Below are 22,524 nucleotides of genomic sequence, written 5' to 3'. Positions count from 1 at the left end.
GACAAATGGGATACATGCAACACAAGCAAAAGTTCCCACAAGTAAATGGTCTACTGCCTTGTGGAAAATGTAGTCCTGACCTCTAGCAAGTTTTAGGCAGGTACCATTTTCCCCCTGACTCTAGGATGTCAAAATACCCCAAGGCTGAGCTTGCTGCGGCCAAGGCTTGTTGGTGGCCAGTCCGGTTACCACAGCCTTTATTCGACGCTGTGCCTCGAGAGAGCGCATCTTCAACCCGATGCCCCTGTGGTCGGTTGTTGAGATTTTGCACCCTTTTCATAACCAGCACCGTCTAAGCGGTAAAACCAGCAAATCTGCGACTCCTGCTTAAGCACCTGGGACAGCCAGGGCAACTCTGAACCCAGGACCTACGAGCCAGGTAAAATTCAGATGACTGTTGGACACTGGTCCTGGGACCCGAATCACCTGACCACCAAGTGGTTTCCATTGGTCTCGACCTGCAAGTGACCGATTATTTCTAGTGTGATTTCCCATTGACTGCATCATTATCGTTTTGCAAGAGGAAATTCAGCAATTCATTTTTTCTTTAAAAGTTCATAACTTCAGTTATACTTATTTAATTGTCTTCATTTTTGGGGTCTAAATTTATATAAAACTCTGTTTTATTTTTATACATTGGTGGCGGATTGCCTTTGAATCATGTCAATTACTTATCGTCCATGTTGATACTCTGAAATGCATAGGGACGCCTCTTAGCTGAGGCAGCTGTCGCGCTCTATAAAACCCGTTAACATAACATAACACATGTTCCTCTTGTAAAGCCTGGCTACTCTGTGCCACACTACAAGGACTGAGCTAAGGATTTGTTAGTGGGAATCCAAAGGACCTATTTGGGGCATTTTTAGAGTATTGCATAGTGAAGCCTAACCAGTCTCACTACATGATTCTCCACTTTCCTACATTTGGTGTTACAGTGGTGGGATCCTGAACTTTTGTTTCGCAGTACAACTTGGTCATATGTGGCTTTGCACGAGAAATCCACTATTAACATTAGACCCAAATTATTTTTTCAAATTTGTTTCTAAAAAAGTTTTTGATTGAAATGATTAGGGCCCTGTGTAGACCTCCATTCCAAAGTAACTAAAAAGTTAGAGGGTTAGGAAAAAGTTTAAGTTTTTGTAAAGCTTTTTATAAAGGTCCCAACCTTCAAGTTAAAAGGTTAAAGAGCAATTGAGGCTGACAAGAACTTAGACATGTCCGCCCTTCCAGCTGTGGAGGTCAGTGATCTGAAAGTTATGCAAAGTTAGGGTCTCAAAAAAGAGACCCTTGAGAAGACCCTCAGCTCCTATGAGAAGGAACATCTAGAGAGGTAAGGCCATTCCTAAGAAGAAAATCCTGCAGAGGAGGAGTATTATGCCTTGGCCCACGTAGAAGATGAGGGGGAAGAAGGTGAAGATCAAAATTCTCCAGCCTTCCCCAGACCCCATTCACCAGTAGGAAGTGACAGAAGTCACTCTGGTAAACTCCCTACTGGTAATGTGGTAGTTAACCTTCAGGAAGAGCTTGACCTCATCTCACTAGAGAAGAAAAAGATTGAACATTTAACTTAATGAAAGGAGTCCATCCCTAGAAGAGAGAACGCTTAAGATGGGCTTAAAGCCCAACGATAATGGTGGCAAGAAAGGAAATGGGGAACAAGAGGGAACTTTTACCATAGGACCCCAAAAGGGATTGTCTCCAAGTTTAGTGATGGTGAAGATATTGACAGAAGGTTTGCAGCCTTTGAGAGGTCCTGTAAAAGGAGATGGAAAGGTCACCAGCACTGGGGCTCCCTACTGTGGGAGTGGCTCTCAGTCAAGGGCAGAGATAGTCTTCCGAACCTTAATAAGGATGTGACTGAGGACAACTTTATTTGAAGGGTTTAGACTCACCACAGAAGAGTGCAGAGTGAAGTTTAGGGATACCCATAAAGGTCAAAAACAGACATGGGTCGACTTTGTAGACTCCTCAGTCAAAGCACTAGAAGGCTGGATAAACGACAATGAGGTGGACAGTGACGATGGGCTATATAATTTAATTATAAAAGAGCACATTTTAACTAATTGTACCACAGGGAAACTGCATCAGCACTTGGTGGATTCGAAGTTATCTTCTCCCAGAGAGCTGGGGAAGATAGCTGACAAATGGGTCAGAACCATGGTGTCCAAGAATGCCCATGGTGGGAGTGACCAGAAAAAGGGTGCTCAGACTTCCCAGCAGGGGAAAGAGATGCAAAACACAAAGATACAAAGAAGTAGTTCTCTAAGGACCCAAAAATTTCCTCTCGGGAGGGCAGACCCTGAGACTAATCCCAGACCAAAGGTATGCGGTATCAGGGTAAGAACTGGGACCCTACAAAGGCTTCTGCAATATCCCATGACTGTCATCAACCAGAGCATAAAAGAGGTGATTCAGCATGCTCCAAAAGGATCCCCAATAGTGGACAGTCCTAGTCCAAGGGATTGGCTAGTACAGCAGTGGGGATGGAAGTGTACTCTGGAGAGCCCAGAGGTTACACAGCGGCTACCTTAGTGTCAGTGGGTGGGGAGGAAATTGAAGCCCTGGCTGTCTTACCTCCAAGCATGGAGCAGTACAAAGGCCAAAGATAAATTGGACTATTGTGTCAGCTAGACTAGTTTCCCCAGACCAAATTATACCTGTGGTCAATCACCAGGTAACCATTGCTGACAATGAGACTAAGCTGCATCCAGTGGCCTTGGTAAGAGTAGAGTGCGAAGGAGTTACTGAACCAAAGAAGGTGGTTGTGTTCCCTGCCCTCACAGAGGAGTGTCAGTTGGGAAATGATCTGGAAACTTCTGCTTAGGCGGAAGTGAAAAGGAAGGCTCATGCAGAAATGCTGGTTCTCCCTGAGTTGGTGTGTGTGGCAGCTAGAGCACAGAAAGCACGACAGGGAAGTCCTGGGAGTTTGAAGCCTGGAATAAAGGCCCAAACATCCCAAAGCAAGAGGAAGGGCAAGGTGTCTGACCATTCAGCATCAAAGAGGTCACAGGACCAGAGGGAGGGTTCTCCTGAGGAAGATACCCTGTTACCTAAGGAGGGAACTGCATCTGAGGAAGCCTGTCCCGACCTGGCAGAGCTCCTGGGGCCAGGGAGACTCTCCAGAGAGGACCTATGCCGAGGGCAAAAGAGTTGCCCTACTCTTGAAGCCTTAAGCAGCAGGCTGAAAGGCAAGAACATGGAGATATATGTCAGTGAATCCCATAGGGCCTTTTTGGAAGATGGACTCCTATACACTGCTGCCAAGGACCCCAAACCAGAGGCAGCAAGACGAGTGTTGGCCCCCCAAGTGTACAAAGAGTTTATCCTAACTTTAGCCCATGACTTCCTCCAAGCTGGGACAAACTAAAACCTGGGACAGTTTGGTTACCCATTTTTGTTGGCCCACAATGTCTGAAAAAGTAATGGAGTTCTGTAGGTTCTGTGTTACCTGTGAGGCCAGTGGCAAGACAGGTAGACAACCAAAGCCTCCTTAATTCCACTTCCAGTGGTTGGGACCCTCTTTGAGAGGATAGGATTTACATTGTTGGTCCCCTTAATCCTCAATCTGCATCTGGGAACAGATTTATTCTAGTCGTAGTGGACCATGCTACAAGGTACCCAGAGGCAATTACCCTCAGGAGACTGTCACTGCCCCTGCAGTTGCAAAGGCCCTTCTTGGTATCTTTACAAGAGTGGGGTTTCCTAATGAGACGGTATCTGATAAAGAGACCAACTTCATATCTAAAAGCTATGTGGGATGAATGTGGTGTGAGCTATAATTTTACTACCTCTTATCACCCCCATACAAATGGTTTAATTGAGAGATTCAACAAAACCATGAAGGGAATGATAATGGTCTTACCTGTTCCCTTGCCTCTAGTCTGCATACAGAGAAGTGACTCAGAAGGGGATTGTCTTGCCCTTAGAGCTTCTGGTTGGTCATCTTGTAAGGGGTCCCTTAAGTTTGGTGAGGGAAGGCTGGGAGAGCCCACTCAAAGAACCCAAACTTGATATAGTGGACTATATACTGGGCCTGTGTTCTCACATGGCTTAGTATATGAAAAAGGCAAGCAAGAATCTGGAAGCCTTGCCAAGAGCTTATCAAGTTCTGGTATAACCAAAGGTCAGCACTGGTTAAGTACCAACCAGGACAATTGGTGTGGGTGTTGGAGCCTGTGATTCCCAGGGCCCTCCAGGACAAGAGGACTGGGCACTATCCCATCTTGGAAAAGAAAGAGGAAGTTACCTACCTGGTGGACTTAGGCACCCTAGGAGAACTCACGGAGTACTCATGTAAATCGCCTGAAATCACACCAAGACAGGGCTGACATGGAATGCTTATGGTCACTGATGGAGGCCGAGAGGAGGAAAGTGAACCCCTCTCTGACTTACTATCAAATAACCCAAAACATGGCTCACTAGAGGGTGTTGTGTTGTCAGACTCTCTTATTGCACAACAGTAAAATGATTGCAGGCATGTCCTAAACCAGTCTGCCGAGCACTTTTCTTTGACTTCTGGTCAGACAACATGGTGTGTTCATGATGTGGACACAGGTGACAGCTTGCCTGTGAAAAACAACATTTACAGACTATCTGATCATGTCAAGACCTGCATCAAACCTGAAGTCAGCAAGATGCTGGAACTAGGGGTGATAGAACCTTCTCACTGTTCCTAGGCTAGCCCAGTGCTACTGGTCACCAAACATCACTCAAAGGGTGACAAACCAAAGATGAGGTTTTGTGTTGATCACAGGGGTCTTAATGCAGTCACTAAAACTGATGCACACCCCATTCCAAGAGCAGATGATATAATAGACAAGTTGGATGCAGCCAAATTCTTGAGTACCTTTGATTTAACATCAGGGTATTGGCAAATTAGGCTCAGCAATGCTGCAAAGGAGAGATAAGATTTCTCTACTCCTGAAAGCCACTTCCAATTTAAAGTGATGCCTTTTGGATTGAAAACATTACCTGCCATTTTCCAGAGTTCTTTCAGGTCTGGACAACTTTAGTGCAGCATACTTGGATGATATTGCTGTATTTAGTTCAACCTGGGAGGATCATCTGGTCCACCTGACGGAAGTACTACAGGCCCTGCAGCAAGCACGTCTAACTATCAAGGCCAGTAAGTGCCAGATAGGGCAGAGTTCCATTGTCTGCTTGGGCCACCTTTTGGGTGAAGGACAAGTGCAACCTCTCCAGCCCAAGATTCAGACCCTTCTAGATTGGGAGGCTCCCCAAACTCAAGACTCAAATTGGGGTTTTCCTTTGCTTGACTGGGTAGTACAGGGGGGTTGTGAAGGGGTATGGTACCATTGTGTCCCATCTCACTGAGCTCATCGCCACAATGTAGCCTAAAAGGTTCATCTGGACCATATGATGCCAAAAGGCCTTTGACACACTGAAAGAGACGTTGTGCTCAGCACCTGTCCTAAAGCACCCGACTATGGAAAAGCGTTAATTATTCAAACAGATGCTTCTGAACATGGGATTGGGGCAGTGTTGTCACAAACAAATAATGAGGGCCAGAATCAACCACTTGCCTTTATTAGCAGGCGACTCCTCCCTAGAGAATAGTGTTGGAGTGCCATTAAGAGGGAACCCTAGTGGGAGTTGGCCTAATGGCATGGGCAGTCGACCTCGAATCTGGGGAACTGGGTTCAAGTCTCGGTAATGACGCTGAACATCCTGTGATTCTTGGCAAATCACTTAATCTCCCCTTGCCTAATAAAAATGAATATGTACACATGTAATGCAACTGGTGCTATGTAAAGCGCTTTGATACCCAATTCGGGTCAAGTTTGCGCCATATAAAACTCTAATAAAAAAACAAAAACTTTGCTGTGGTTTGGTCCCTGAAGAAGCTGAGACCATCCTCGTTTGAGTCTCACTTCAAGGTTTAAACCAACCGTAGGCCTCTCTTGCGGCTGATGCGGATGAGAGGAGAGTACCCCAAGTTGTTGAGGTGGTCCATTTCCCTACAGGGTATGGATTTTACAGTGGAACAAAGACCTGGGAGCGACCATGCCAATGCAGATGGCCTTTCCACATTCTTCCACTTAGATAATGACAACTACCAGGGGGGAGGTTAGTAGCTCATCAACTTTTATCTGGGGGCTGGGGGGATCATTTTGGCAAGTGCCCTTTTTGTATGGTCACAACCACACATTTATTTTTTCCAGTGCTGATGGTTATGACTCTGACAGTGCACTGGAGTTCGCTAACCAGGCCCGAGTGCCAGTGCTCTCTCCCTAAAATATGCAGCATCTGAATTGGTAACCCCCTTATAAGTCCCTGGTAAGTGGTTCTCTCCCTAAAATATGATGCATCTGAATTGGTAACCCCCTTATAAGTCCCTTGGAGTCCAGCTCAACCCGGTTGCAGGAGCCATTTGCTCCTGCTCTGGCGCAAAACTGGACAAAGGACATGGGTGTAGCCACCCCTCTGTCCTGACCCTCCCATAGGTGGGTCCCCAGAGTTTGTTCCACCCCTTCCTTGGGTATAAAGTAGGAACCTCTGGCTACAGGACTTTAGATTTACCTGGACGAAACTCTGCTACAGAAACCAAGTACTTTGACTATCTACACTACGTTGGATGGCTGAAGAATCTCCCTTGGAGTAAAGGAGTTACTCCCCTGCACGGCAGGCACCTGAACGGTTTGCATCTCAGAAGCTCCTGAGGGCTCCGAAGATTTCTGCAACACAGGAGGTGGTTTCCCAAGTGTCTCCGAGGTCGACTAGTGCTCTCAGCAAACCTGAGACCCGCAGCCCTCGTGGGGACAGTGCAACCCGTACCCCTATGCACCGTGTCCATTTGCAGCAGCATATGCTTTTCGGCGGTCCCTGAGGCTGTGCTTTGAGCTACTTGTAGTCTTGACCCCGAGCAGTAATTCCACCAAAGATTTCCAGCCTACACTCCACGAGTGTTTCGTGGGCTGGTATTGTATGATTCAGCTCGAGGTCCCTTCGCGAGCCCTGGTCCATCGACCTGTGGGTCCCTGAGAAGAGAACTTTAACTTTAAGTGGGCTTTCCTGGTTGCTCCAGATGTGCCCTGACTCTCCATAGCTTGGGGAGTCCCCAGGACCTTGCTGGTCCTCACCGAAGCATCTTTTCTCTGACCGCGTGAGTTGCAGTTGCCAAGGCTTGTTGGTGTTCAATCCAGACACTGACCCCCCAGCACTCAACATCCTTCGTGGGACAGCTCACCTGCGGACTTTGGTCATCGTCGCCGTCTCCTGGCCCCCGTGGCTGCAGAGTCAAGCTTCACCTCTTCTCACCTGAAACACCCGACATCAGTGGGCATTCGTCTATCGTGCCCCTGGTCACTGTGAAGTGATGCAGACTCTGTCCCCTCTGCTTTCAGGTTCTTCTCAGCTCCGATCCAGGCTTGGATCACACCAGTGAAATCAACGAGCGTTTCCGACACCACTTGACCCCTATGCACCCGGCTCCTCTGGGATAGGTAACACGGGTACCTCGGTACTCTCAAGGGTGCTGGCCTTAGAACCTTCTATGTTCCAAAGGGTTTGCTTGAAGTCCTCTCCTAAGTGTCCTTAATCTTTAAAATTCCAACCGTGAGTTTCCCATAGAGTTGTACGGAGCTCGCGTCTGTGTTCTCACACTGCTCACGTCCTCCGTGGGTCCCCTGAGTCACTCCCTTGGGTGGTTCCTTGGGGTCCCAGCGATTTTACGTGCTCTAGGCACTGTGTCTAGTCAAGCCATGGTTGTTATACCATTTTCTTAGTATATGATTTGGTCTCCCCCTGGGGCCCGCTGTGTTTTGTGCTATTTACTGTCGTTCAAGTGCTTTAATATTGTGTATCTTGTGCTCTAATCTCATAAAGAGGTTAGTAGAGAGTGTTTAGTAATAAATACATATATTTTATATATTCCTTGTGTGGTTTTCCTTTCATTTGGTCATTCAGGAGGTTATAATCTGGTAAACCAAGCTGCTTTACATTCCTTTGAGACTTAGCCTAAAGGCTGCTCTCCATAGCTACCACTAGGATAGCTTTCAATAAAGGTTGTCTTTAACCTAATCATCAATAAGGGTCGTTTGGGCTGGTGCAAGGTGCTCACTTTAATTAGTGGACAGCATATACCAGGCCAACTTCTCACACAATTCCCTGGTAATTCCCCATTTTGACACATAGATTTTACAGAATCCGACCTTGAGTTGAATCAGGTTTAAAGGCAAGGATGGGGTCTCCTGTACTGACAGTAGAACCGCATACTACTAAAATATAACTTCTGAAAGCACTGTAAACTCTTAAACATAATTTTTTGCTTATTTTCTAGCAGATTATTTTATACTGGGTGAAACCTTTCTTATTCTGTGAGTAATACAAATTAAACTTTTTTATATTCTGCTAAATAGATGTATGTTTTAGATTAATGACTTAAATATTGCCAGTGCTTTTTGTCATAGGCTGGGACCTCCAAGCACTGTAATTACACATCACTTCTGAGTGCACCAGCCAGGCTTCAAATCAGTGACTCCGGTTACACACATATACATCTGAAGAGATCACAATTCTCCTGAATGTCCCGGCTACTTACTGGTAGTCGTCATTACTTGAGTCCTGGTGTTCCCTGGCACAATCCTTACACATGAGATGTTAACTCCAAACTGCATACCATATTCCCTTGCCAACAAAATAATTCCCACAAGATGGCTGCCATTTATCCAGCAATCTCATAATGGGGGAACCGTAACACCACTTCCTGTCAAAATACCAAGCATAGTAAAAACACTACAGAAAGCATAAGATAATCATTCCCATCACCGGAAGGAAGGGCAGGAACCAGGACTGTGTCAGAAAACACCAGGACTCGGAGTAAGGAAGATTACCGGTAAGTAACCGGGGCATTATGTCCTTGTCCATCTTCCCTGACCCAGTCCTTACACTTGAGATCAGGCTCAACCATTGATTATACAAACCAACAATAGCAAAAGCACAAACCGCAATGAGACAAGCAAATGAACATTTAATACATGCTTGACAAAAGGGAACATACGGAATTCAAGTCTGTAAAACAGGAGACAAAACGTAGAAGAAAAAACATCCCCCCAACTGACCCCGGTAATGATCAAGGAAAGTATGAGGAGAACTCTAGGTAGCTGCAGCACACACATCCCGCAAGGAAGCCCCCAGAAAAGAGGCCAAAACAGCATACACACTGAGTAGACCAACCTTGAACCAGGGGAGGAACCTGAAGCTGAGTAACCTTATAAGCTTAACAATCACAAACTTAATCAACCTAGAAATGGAAGAGGTGGAAGGCCGGAACCCTTATTGGGTAATTCAAACATGACAAAGCATCAACCTTCCGAAAGGAAGAAGTTCGGTCAAGGTAAATAGACAAAACTCTATGCAGACTTAAAGTGTGCAAATCCATCTCCTCAGCTGAGAAAGGTGAAAGGAAAAACACAGGAAGAACAATATCCGAATCAGTGTGAAAACTAGACACAACCTTAGGGAGGAATGTAGAACTAGGCCGGAGAATCACTTTATCCTCCAAAAACCTAAGAAATAGTGTGTCAGGAAGACCTTCATGGGTGCAACGATAACAAGACCATCTCGTGGCACGTAGTGCATAATGACACCTCATCTCCTCTCTTTTCCTACAGCCCGTTCACAGAAGTCAGGCAGACCTGAAAGGAACATTACGTACTTCAGGCCCTTCAAAGGAAGGTGGAGGAGCGGAGACGGGACATCCAATGGAAAATGGTCATGGCTACTTTATTACTCAAACTGATGCTATATGTTAGGGTGACCCGGAAATGAAGCAGCCATTAAAGGCTTCAGGGAAGTTAGATGTGGGTGTTCTGTGGAACAACGCTACAACGAGGTACTGTAGTACGAGCGAGGAGACATCAGATGCCTTACAAACTGCAGAGGAGGACCGGAGAGGTGGACTGCTGCCCAGTCTATGTGGACTCGTGAAGCCGACCAAGGAAGGGACTTCTCTACGACTGGACGAGGAGCAAGAACCAGCCCAGACGACATTGGAGAGGGACACAAATGAACAGAGAGGCCCCCGGCTTCACGTGCCGCCCAGCCACTTTCCAAGAGGGATGTGGCTTAGCCAGGTACAAAACTATCTACTGGGTAAATGGGAGGCAGGAGGTTCATAAACGGGTGGAGGGTTGGAGAAGAAGCAGGGTCCCCGTATCCTTGCAACCCACTCACAACCCTAAAGTTGTCTCTTTTCTGTTGATTACACTGGGTATTTGAGCCCAGAAAATTCACCATTGTATTTCTTAAGCACCCCTTGAAGGGACCTACAAAGTATTCTAAGGGGCAATACCAGTCAGTTGTGTAGAGGCTGTCTAAATAATTCAGAAGCCTAGAGACGTAACTAGGCTCAGTGTGTCCTTTACCTATAAGGATAATGATGTGTGGTGTTGGGCCACGTTGTGTACACTCGGTGCCCCTCCACTTATGAACCCTATTTTCACCTATAAAGTACGGTTGTAATTTACACAGACATCTTATTTCTTCTTTCTTTAAGGGCGTGTCTTCGTCAGGAGGTCTGGAGCCATTGTTCCCTAGGAAGAAAAAAAAGAAGGAAGATCATAGGAGAAACCTTTACTTTCATAGAAAAAAAAACTGATCATACAAACAAACAACATGTCACGTGTTAAGTCCCGCAACCCTTTACATGGAGCCACTGGCAACAATGCACCAATCTCAGAAACCCTCCTGCCTGAGCAAATGCCCACAAGAAAAAACACCTTCTTAGTGAGAAACTTCAAGTCCACCGACTGCAAAGGTTCAAAAGGCTGGGAAGTGAGAGCCCTAAGGACCAATGGTAAATCCGGTTGAGGGTCAGGAGACATAATAGAAGGGTGCTGTAGAAAAAAACTACGCAACAGCTTAGAAGTAAAAGGAACTAGCCCAGCCAGCCCTGTCCTCCAAACCGCCTGGACAGTAGCCAACTGGGATCTGATGGTACACACCGCAACGCCCAGCACAAAACCTTCAGAAAAGGAATCAAGAATCCTCATGGTATTACCATGAAGAGGATCAAAATCATGTGCCACACACCACTTCTCGAAATTGCCCCAGTGCTGGGCATAAGACTTCCGTGTAGCAGGACGATGGGACAAGTAACTTGCATCTGCCACCTCCTTAGAACAACCCTGCTGAAGAAGCAACCATGCTACCAGGTTGAGACACCTGAGCGCCGCTGGTGAGAGCAATGGAAGGGACAATGGAGGGCGCTGAAAGGGTAACACCCAGGCAGGATTGACCGAAGCAATAACTGAGACAACTAAGGCCTCCTCATCCAAATCGTACCTACCAGAAAGACTGATTTTCTCGATTCCCGCAGGACTGCTGGAAGGAGAGGAATTGGCAGAAAACAATATAGGAGACAGGCCAGCCACCTGAACAACAGAGCAACCATCCTCCCTTCCCCCAAGCCAATGTGGAGCGCACCAGGCAATAGAACCGGGGCAGTTGTGCATTCTTCTCTGTCGTAAAAAGGTCAAACCATGGAACCCCAAACCTGAGAATCAGCTCCTGAAAAACTGCAGGGCTTAGACATAGGGACACCGATGATGGAAACTTCCTGCTCAATTGGACCACAAGTCCATTCTCCCGCCCCGCAAGATAAATAGTCTTCAGGAACCCAAGATTGATCTCTGACCGCAACCAAATCTCATGTGTCAGAAGAAACGGAGCAGGAACCATTCCCCCCCGTTCAACTATAACCTCGCCACTTGATTGTCTGTCTGGACACAGACAGCCTGACCCTGGATTAAAGGAAGGAAACAGCTGCCAGTTCCCGCTAATTGGAGGACCTGTGGAACACCTACGGCTCCATCTCCCCTGAGCCGAAGCAGTGCTGAACACAGCCCCCAGCCCAACTTGCTTGCATCTGTGGATAGTATCACCTGGGCCAGAAGATATAAAACAACCACTTATATCAGTGAGTCTGCTTGAAACAACTACTGGAGAGCTAGTTGGATTTCCACCATCACAGGAATTATTGTCTCGTACATCTGAGATTGAGGGAGCCAATGTACCTAGAGATGGAGCACCAGAGGATACGAATGCACCCTTCTCCAATGCACAATCGACAAGATGGATTTCATCTATCCTTGATTCCTCAAATACAGAGGCCGAAGTCAAGGCTAACTGATCCTGTAGATGCTGAATTAACCGGATGCACCTCTCCTCCGAGAGGTACACCTCCCCACTTTCCATGCAAAATCTGGCCCCCGGAAATATCAAAGTCTGGAACCCCGAAGAACAAGTTACATACCTTCGGTAACGATGTATCTGGTAGATACATATGTTAGTTGTAGATTCCTTACCTTAGAATTTCCCCCAGGCGCCAGTCTGCATCCGGGGATTTTTTCTTTAGCAGTACCCCTACGTGTCGGTAGGTGGCGTCGGTCGACTCCGCACCGGTCATCAGCATTGTGGTCGCCAGGATGACATTGTGGTGCCTACTTAGATGCCGTCCCCCGCGCACTGATGTCATTTCTGACACTACTTTCCACACCAGTAGCGCAGAGCCCTGAAATACAGACTAGTGGTGCGCCACACCTAGGGCCCTGTAAGGGAGCCTCTAGCCCTAGAAATCAGTTCGCAGAGCAAGGAGGATGGGTGGGGTGGTAAGGAATCTACAACTAACATATATCTCTACCAGATACATTGTTACCGAAGGTAAGTAACTTGTTCATCTGATAGAGACAGTTAGTTGTAGATTCCTTACATTAGAATAGATACTTCAGCAATACCATCTCCGGAGGAGGGTCTGCGAACCAAGTTCTGGAGGACCGAAAGGGCAAAATAGCCGTCCCTACGGATTTGACTGTCCAGGCAATAGTGTCTGGTAAACATGTGCAGAGATACCCACGCTGCCGCCTGGCAGATATCAAGGAGTGGGACTCCACATGTCAATGCAGTGGAAGCTGCCGTAGCTCTACTGGAGAAAGCATGCAACCCCACTGGAGGATCCTTCTTCGCTTAAGTATAGCAGATCTTAATGCAAAGGCCATGAGGCCCAGCAGTCTCAGAGTCATTCTCACCGAAATCCGGGATAGAGGCTGAAACATCAGTATCATTGCCCGAATATCCTTGACTCGCTGTTCGGAAGGATAGGTCCGAAACTGGACTGTGTCCAGAACCGCTCCAAGAAGGGAGCGTCTGAGAGGGAGTCAGGTGTGACTTCAGCATGTTTATAGTGAATCTCAGCAAATGCTGGAGGTCTGCCGTAGTCTGGAGGTGGGAGACGACAGCCTAGGGCGAGCCCGTCTTCAACAGCCAGTCATCGAGATAGAGGAAGACTGGAACCCCTGATCTGAGCAGATGAGCTGCGACCACTGCCATCACCTTTGTGAACACCCGAGGGGCACTGGTCAGGCCAAATGGGAGCACTGTGAACTGAAAGTGCTCGTGGTCTACCGTGAACCGTAGATAGCATCTGTGGGCTGGCAGGACAGCAATGTGGAAATAAGCATCCTGCAAATTCAGCGCCACCATCCAGTCTCCGGGGTCGAGGGCAGATAGGACCTGAGCTAACGTGAGCATCCTGAACTTCTACTTCCAGAGGAAGCAGCTGAGGGCCCGGAGGTCTAGAATAAGACGCAGGCCTTTGTCCTTCTTGGACACCAGAAAGTAGTGGGAATAGCAACCATGACCTACTTCTGGCGGAGGGACCCTCTCTATTGTACCCTTGGGCAAAAGAGCAGAGACTTCCTGGCAGAGAAGTGCCAAACGATCCTCCGACATGCGATAGTAAGACGTTGGCATGGAGGGAGATGTAGTCTCGAAAGGGAGGGAGTAGCCCCTTCAGACTATTTGCAGAACCCACCTGTCCAATGTGATGGATCACCAGTGGAGGAGCTGATGGTGAATCCTGTCTCTAACTGGCTGAAGATGAGCCTGGAACATCAGACTAGGAAGGCTTGGAGGCGGTGGTGGGGGGGAGATGTTGGACTGGCACGCCCGCTGACTCCCAGATCCGCGAGGACGCTGGGTCCCACGTCTGCGTCCATGCAGAGGCTGGGCAGCTTGCGTGTAACGGTGGCTAAGCTGGACCGGATGTGGTGAGGCACCCCTTCCATAGCCACAAAAGGGACGAAAAGCAGACTGGAATGGACGTGAAGGCGGAGGGAGGCCCAAAGATCTGGCTGCAGCTCGAGAGTCTTTGAGGCGCTCAAGCGCCAAATCTGCTTTGTTGCCAAAAAGAGAACGGCCATCAAAAGGCATGTTCATCAAGGTTGAATGGACATCCCCCGAAAAACCAGACGTCCTCAACCAGGCATAGCATCTTAGGGCTACCGACGTGGCAATCGTTCTCCCCAGCGAGTCGGTGGTATCCAGGCCACACTTAATGGTGAATTTGGCTGCGTCCCTTCCATCTGCAAAGGCCTGGGAGAGAACTGCCAGGGCCTCCTCCGGGCACTGAGACAGCACCTGCGCGACCGTATTCCAGATAGTATGGGAGTAACGGCCCAAGAAGGACGTGGTATTCACCGACCACAGTGCCAAGCCAGAGGAAGAGAACATACGCTTCCCAAGATGGTCCAGCTTCTTGGATTCCCTTTTTGGGGGAGCAGAAGGGAATGCACCCTTGGAAGAAGAGTCTTGGACCAGCAAGCTCTCAGGGAAGGGGTGTTGGTCTTGGACCAAGTGCCCAGGAGGGCGTCAGTAAGGGCTTCATTGAAGGGCAATAGCGGTTCAGAGTAAGAAGCCACAGGCTGAAGCACCTCTGTCAGGAGGGTAGCCTTGACTGCCACCGAAGGGAGCTCAAAGCCCAAGGTCTCAGCCGCCCTTCTCACCACCACTGCCTAGGACGCTCCCTCCTCTGTAGCCATGATAGGAGGAGAAAGCAAACCAGTGTCTGGAGAAGTGTCCAGACCACTGGCATCACCTAGGTCCTCTCGCCAGCCCGGTTCTTCCAGCTGGTCAGCTAAAGGGTCCAGTGACCCCTCCCAGTTCTCATCACCACCCTATGGTCGATAGGGAACACCAGGGATGAACTGGGGAACAAAAGTACCCTCCGTCTTTGGTGCCGACGTTTGGTCCAGCTCCATGTCCAACTCGGGGATGAGGGTGGGGTCGGTGTCAGATGGGGGCACAGCCATCGGTGGCGCCGTCGTCGGGGAAGGTCGAGTGAGATCAACCGGCATCGATCTGGATCTAGGCCTGGATCCTCAAGGCCCTACGGTGCTGGAGCCTCTGACATCGAAGGCCTAGGACCCCTGACCCGCTCCGTGGATTCGGGCTGCACAAAGACAAGGTGTAAGGCCTCATAAAATTGCCGGAGCTGGGCAGTAGACGCTCCGGCTCCCAGAAAGGCTGGGAGGCACCCAGTCGTCGCTGAAGCAGGCTCCGGAGACGGAGCCTTTAAGCGACGACGCTCCGAGTCCCGCATCGATACATCTGACCGATGGGGAAAAGGCAAAGAGCACTTCTGTTTCTTCGCCTTCTTCTTGTGTTTGGACTTACCCAAAGACCTCGGCGACCTGCAGTGCGACAAGGAGTGGGCGCTTAGCGAACAGCCTCGTGACCTTCCTCTCCTACAAGACCGAGAGCGACTCGTTGCCGACCACAGGGCCTCCAACAACTTTTGGGACCACTCCTGCAGTCGGAGCATGACTTCGGGTTGTGGTCGCGGTCCAGACACCACAAGCACACGAGGTGCAGGTCCGTCACAGACATCATCAGGTGAAAGAGGCCGCAGGGCTTGAAGCCGGTCTGACGTTGGGACAGCCCTCACACACCAGGAGTCAAAGACTCAAAAAAGATGTCGATAACAAGTCACAAAAAAATAGCTAAGGGTTAGCTCTTCTCCAGATCTGTGCTAGGCTGGTGTGGAAAAAGAAAGAACTGACATCATCGCGCAGGGGTGGCGTCTAAGTAGGCACCGCAACGTCATCTAGGCGACCACAACACTGACGACAGACGCGGAGGCGACCAATACCACCTACCGACGCACAAGGGTACTGCTAAAGAAAAAATCTCTGGATCCAGACTGACACCTGGGGGAAATTTTAAGGTAAATAATCTACAACTAACTGCCTCTATCAGATAGTCCGATTGCACACCTCCTCGACATCTGCTAGTGCCTTGGAAAAACAAGAACAGGAAATTAGCCAATCATCGAGGTAGGGAAAAAAGGTTAATACCTCTACCAAGCAAGATACCCACCAAAGGTGCCAGCAACTTGGTAAATACCCTTGGTGCTGAAGTAAGGCAAAAGGGAAGACCCTGAACTGAAAATGTCTGCCCCTTACAGCAATTCAAAGGTAACGATGGTGATTGGGAACAATCAGCACATGTAGATAGGCATTCATCATGTCCAGTGATGCTAGAAAATGCCCTTGGGTCAAGAAAAGAAAGATGGATGCACAGTGACCATCCTGAATGGTCGATGAACAAGGAACTTATTTAGGGCTTTCAGATTCAATATTGGACGAAAATCGCCTGATGGCTTCTGCACCAAAGCGAATGGAATAAAACCCTGCTCCTCTTTCTGGTGCAGGAACTGGAATCACTGCAGACCTTTCCACTGTCTGCATACCGTCTAACAAAGCCTGACTGTAGGAAAGGGACCCTTTTTGCATGGTTAACCTACACTTTTTGCCTGACATCTGTTGCAACCTGACTTGATGTACCCTAGTTCCCTGCCAATCAGGTTTCCAGGACCTGTGTTCTTTTCCAAGACTGTACCTTTGTACCAACAGTTTGCACATCCCTGGACACAGGTAAGCCCCTTGTAAAAGATACCATGGGTACCAAGGGCAGTGTAACTAGGGATATCCTTTAATGGCTGCAGCACATATTGTGCCACCCTTAGAGACCCTGTACCTTAACACCCACACACTGCCACTGCAGGCTGCGTGTTTTGGTGCAGAGAAAAGTGAAGAGTCGACATGGCAAACAACCCTGTGTGCCATGCCTACAACCCACTGCCTGCGGTCTAGGCAAGTCACCCCTCTAGCAGGGTGCACTAGCCCTCAGATGAAGGCAGAATGCCATGAGCCCTGTGCCCCTACAATATCTAAGTCCATCCTTAGACACTGTAAGTGTAGAAAAGCCATAAAGATTATATGGTCTGGGAGTTGGTCATTACGAACTCATCAGCTCCATAATGGCTTTACTAAAAACTGGGATGTTTGGTAGCAAACGTCTCAGCACATTAAACCCACACTGATGCCAGTGTGGTATATAATGTAAAATTCACTCAGTGGGCATCTTAGAGATGCCCCCTGAAAATCAACCAGCCCTGATGTGGTTCCTGGGCGGCTGCCCGACATTTGCCACCACCAGACAGGTTTCTGGACTGGACCCCTGGGTAGAGAGCCTTCGCTCTCTGGGCCCAGAAACAAAGCCCATCCTGGGCAGAGGTGTCATGCCTCCTCCCCCAAAATGGGCTGGGTTCAGGAAGGGGAAGCTTCAAAGGCCAGTTGCCTTTGAAAGCTGTCCCTGCCTTTTGCTGCCCCCAGCAACTGGCTCCCACCGGTTTTGGCCCCTTCTTTGGGTGGGAGAATAGGCAGGAATACTAAGCTAGGAAGATAAGTGTGCCCACCTTTGCCAACCCCACCCCTAAGGTGAGGGAGGTGAGGTGAAGCACACATCTCAGTCCCCTCCATCTTGAAAAGGGGGGGACTAAGCCAAATAAAGAGAGGCCCATGCCCCCTCCAACTGGAGGGTGGCATGATAGGGGGTGTAGCCACCCCAAGGAAGGGACCCATTGGTCCCACCCTTCACACCCTTTTAACACCCCTAAATTTAGTATGTAGGAGCAACCCTGAACCTTGCCTCCTCAGATTCGAGGAAGAAAGAAGAAGGACCGAAGTGCCATGCTGAACCAGGAAGAAGATGGCACTTACTGCTTTGGACCCAGCCCTACCGGTCTGTACCAAATCTGCCCTTCCTACAGCAAAGAAACCTGCGTGTCCAGCAGCCAGCAGCCCCCCAGAGCCTAGAGGACCTGCCATGCACTCACTTTACAGACTCTGTCTCCCGTGAGCACCGGATTTGCTCAACAAAGACTCAAAGACCAGAATCTGGATTCAGATGACTCCGCGATTCTGTACTGCTCTGCACCCTATGCCCACGGTCCGAGTTCGAGTGGCCCAACACCGCAAGGAGGTCTCCCCAGAGATCTGGTGATCCCCGACCTCCCCCAAGCTTCAATATGACACCTGCAACCTCAACCTCAACCTAAAGGGTCCCCCCAACCGTAACCGGAGCTGGTAAGAAAACAAAATGCCAGAAGAAACCTCTGCACCTGAAGCCCCACAGTCTTGGGTGGCCCAACCAACGGTGTCGAGGCATCCCCAAAAATCCCAACTTACCTCTACAGCCGGTGGTTACCTCCCTGAAGTCTAGCCTGCCCGAGCCTGCAGCAACTTCACAGAACCAAAGGTTTCCATTGAAAAGCACAGGGTACCCAACATCTTTTTGGCACCCGGCCACCCCGTGCCGTTGGTGGTGCAGCTCCTGTGCTGGTCGTTACTCCCACACCCGAGCAGTCTGTTCGAAAGCAGTCCCTAATTGAAGGCCCCGTTAGGCCCATTGGGTAACATTGGGCACCTTCACTTTGCACCCGGATGCCCAGTGCCGCTGGTAGTGCAACTCAAGTGCCCATCTAGACCTTGGGGAACCTTGGTCCTAGCCCCCAAAACTCCCACTCGTAAGTCATGTACTTACCTGAGAAACCGCTAACACTTTTTCTCCCATAGGGACCTATGTTAAGAAATTTTGGGCCTAAAATGTTCTAAGTGTTGAACTGATGTTTGAACGGAGAAAGGAGAACTAAACTGCAAAGTTTTTTAAAGTCTTACTTACAGTGTATTGCAAGAACCTTAAGTGTGGTTTCTAGGCTTACCACCCCCATTACTTAAACTAATCCAAAAGTAACTAAAAAGTATTCTAAAATTAATTATTGTATAATACAAACTGCTTTCTTAAATCATTACCAACCTGTAACTATTGCAAAATTCAAACTGCATTTCTTTGTGAAATCCTGCATTCCAAGTATATTTTTACCTACCTGTACCAAGTCCTGCTTGTTTCTAGAAATAAAATATAGTATACCTTTTTATGCTTACTAAATTGGTCTGGATTCAGTCTCTGAGTGTGTAATCAGTGGGTGATTGAGTGAATACAATAAATGCTTAACATACCCTCTGGATAAGCCTAACTGCTCGCCCACACTACCACAAAGGGAGCTGTTAGTACTTACCTAATTTAGCCTCTGCTATACCTCTGGGGACTCCATGGACTCTGTGTACTCTATAGCTTACTTTGGTATAGTATATACAGAGCCAGCTTCCTTCACTGATATCTCACAGGATCCCTTGGAAGAGGGGTTTACTTGTATACACCGGGAGGCCTGACTGAAAACTCTAGGTGGTAACCCTCCGAAACCACCTTGACTGGCCACCCGTCTGGTACGTTATTCTGCTAAATGTCCCTTAAAAACAGTATCTGACCACCCACTGTAAGGGACTATAGATAATGTGGGGTGGATGCACCACTTCCTGGATGGAACTGGCCTTTTTTCGGCAACTGGGGCGCTCCGGCCACAACCCTGACCACGAAAGGGCTGATATGCCCCCTTAGCATGAGAGGGAAAGGCCTTTTTGTAACCAAACCCCGACCCCGGAAAGAAGCCCGAACAGGAGCAAGACATTTTTTTATCTCAGCAGTCTTTTTGACCAGATCCTCCAACTGCTGTCCACAAAACTTAGAACCATCACAAAACAATTTCATTAGAGTGGACTTCTGGGCAGCATCAGCCTTCCAAGTCCGCATTCAAAGATTTTGCCGTACCGGAACCACTGCCCCAGATGCAGCTGCTGAGACACACAGATTGTCAAATGACAGGTCCGACAAAAAATGTACTCTCTTGTTCCATCACACTCAACAAAGCAGAAAGATCCTCACCCCCCTTCATCAGATCACCCAAGGATTGGAAATCCTTAAGCAATGATTGCACCACATAAATAGCATAGGCTCACTCGAATACCAAAACTTAAAGCAGCATACGAGTACTTCAAAGCAGTCTCCACCTTCTTGTCTACTGCATCCAGAGGCAAGGCATCCTCCAAAATAACATTACCCTGTGTAGAAAGCCCAGCCATGATGTTATCCACCTTAACTACTTCTTCCTCCCCCAACCCCAGTTAGAGACGGATCAGGAAGACCCAAGTTCTATCTCAGATGGACCAACAGTGAGGACAGCTCTTCCCTTTGGAGAAAACGCCCGCTCCTACTATCCTCCGCATCCTCCATTACTGGATCTGCCAACCAAGGAACTTTAAGAGGAACAGGACAGTCACGCTTCTGCAGGGCAACTTCCACTGCCTTATCCAGGGGTTCCCAAACTTTTACGAACCGCGGCTCCTTTAAACTATTGGCCATGGCTCCCCACTATGTTACTTTCTTTTGGAGGGTGGGGGGATGTAAGCACAGCTTCGGGAGTACTTCCATTTTTCTCCCAGAAAATAATTGGGATAAATCTGCTGAAGGTATTATAATCTTATACACAGGGGGTTTTGTATGACTAAGGCAGTGCCTCTAATAAAATGTTCCTAGTTACACTTCTTTGTCCATGCCTTTTTTAGAAAACCCTCTCAAACATTTGTATCCCACTTACAGTACAAGATAGTACCTTTATCTATGTAGGCCCCATTAACAAAGTGTTTTTTGTGCTTGAAGAATATTTGCATGCGCTCCCACTTCTACCCATGTCATAGGTGCCAACACACCTGCCTCAGCAGGGCGACTCACAATTCTTTTGACCAAATACACTAGTACCTTAAAAACCAGAAAAAATTCCACAGGCAGCCCGGACACGGGCCATCAGTGAGAGGGCCGGGGCACAAAAAGAATAGCCTGATGCTGTCGCAGTGTCACCGAAATGGTACCTGGGATCGCGAAATGGCTGTTTCAATAAGGAAACAACCCATCCAAAAGGTACGTGCCCAAACCGAGTCCAAATGTCGCCTGGGCTGACCCAACTGCCCAAAATCCCTGGGGGGCAGAACCCCCTTTGGTCGTCTTCCCCCCAGGGCCCATTCTGAAACAGACAGAAGTCCTCAACAAACCAGTGAGACAAAACAGTGAGCAGCGGTGAAACAAAACCTATTTTTATTTTATTTATTTATTTGATGCATTTTCATATAGTGCATACTTTACCCAAAGGTATCAGAGTGCTTCACAATAGAACCAAGTATGTTACATGAGGAGAATTTTACATATTTACATGTTACAGAAACAAACGAGAAAGAAGAAAAAGTAGAATAAAACAATAGATGGCAGTCACACTAAAAAACAAAAACACATTAGGATGAAGATCGTACAGGCATAGATTACAAATTTACAATATTAAAAGAACTTCCTTGAGGGACATGAAAAGGGATGCATTAGTTCTGGAAGTGTCTTTGGAGGAGAAGAGATTTGAGGTCAGTTTTGAAGGTCCGGGTAGAGGTGGTGGTACGGAGTAGTGGAGGAAGTGAGTTCCAGATTCTATCTGCATTGCCTGAGAAGGATTGAGCCATCGATCTTTCCCTTTTGAAGGTGGGGGGCACAAGCAGTAGATTTTCCGCATTACAAGAAGGTCTAGAGCCTCCAGAGATTTTAAGTTCAATTGCCAGGTATCGAGGGGAGGAAGTGTGCAAGGCTTTGTGGGTGATACAGGCAATCTTGTAGATTGATCTTGCCTTGATGGGAAGCCACCGAAGAGAAGATAAAATGCTAGTGATGTGGTCACTTCTTTTGGCCCCAAAGACAAAATGAACCCCTGAATGGAGAACGGAAAGGAGGCCAGCAAGAAGAGAATTGCAATAATCTAATCTAGAGAGAACCAGAGATTGGACCAAGGTTTTTAGGTCTTGCTCCGGAAAGAAATGTCGAATCCCCCAGCGAAGGCGCAGTTTATATTGTGCATTCTTTGCAATGGAATTGATGTGGGAGAGTAGATTGAGCCTTTTGTCAAGTATGACACCAATGTATTTTGCGCTGTTGACAATGATAGGTTTATTGTTGAGTAAATCCATCCAAGATTGAACAGGGGGAGGAGAGAGTGAGGTAGAGAGGAGGAGGAATTTAGTTTTGGAAGGATTCAGAATGAGTTAATGAACTAACATCCAGTTTTGAATAGAGTTGAGAGTAGAGTTGAGGATTGAGATGTCGTGAGCGGAAGACAACTGAAGGTAGATTTGAGTGTCATCCGCATAGAGATGGTAAAGGATCCCAGATTTACTTAGGAGATTTCCCAATGGTTCCAAATAAAGATTGAACAAAGTGGGTGCAAGGATAGAACCTTGAGGGACGCCTTGACCTACCGCCAATGAAGACGAAAGACTGTTCGCTATTTTGATCATTTGGGATCTGTCCGAGAGGAATGAGGCAAACCATTTAAGCACTGTGCCTTCCAAGACCATTCTCTGTTGAATAGTATTTAGGAGAGTGATGTGATTAACAGTGTCAAAGGCTGCAGAAAGGTCTAGAAGAATCAGTAGACAAGACTCCCCCAAATCGAGTACA

At 48.0% G+C, this 22,524-nt stretch overlaps 1 protein-coding gene across 2 annotated transcripts in view; it reads right to left on the bottom strand.

Moving 5' to 3' along the window:
* The window catches only part of LOC146857208 (interferon alpha-inducible protein 6-like), a 130,949-nt gene that overhangs the window by 64,175 nt on the left and 44,250 nt on the right, over positions 1-22,524 (bottom strand). Inside the window, exon 2 of one of the 2 annotated variants that reach the window (XM_085647687.1) lies at positions 10,494-10,553. In XM_085647687.1, coding sequence (XP_085503813.1) covers positions 10,494-10,553 — 60 coding nt within the window. Of the gene's footprint in view, positions 1-10,385; positions 10,554-22,524 lie in introns of both variants that reach the window. The other variant, XM_085647686.1, reaches the window with a different exon arrangement.

The sequence above is a fragment of the Triturus cristatus genome, chromosome 3_2 (genome assembly GCF_964204655.1).
Source record: "Triturus cristatus chromosome 3_2, aTriCri1.1, whole genome shotgun sequence".
Taxonomy (NCBI): Eukaryota; Metazoa; Chordata; class Amphibia; order Caudata; family Salamandridae; genus Triturus; species Triturus cristatus.
Note: the sequence above shows the minus strand (reverse complement) of the source record. Positions and strands in the feature narration are given on the sequence as shown.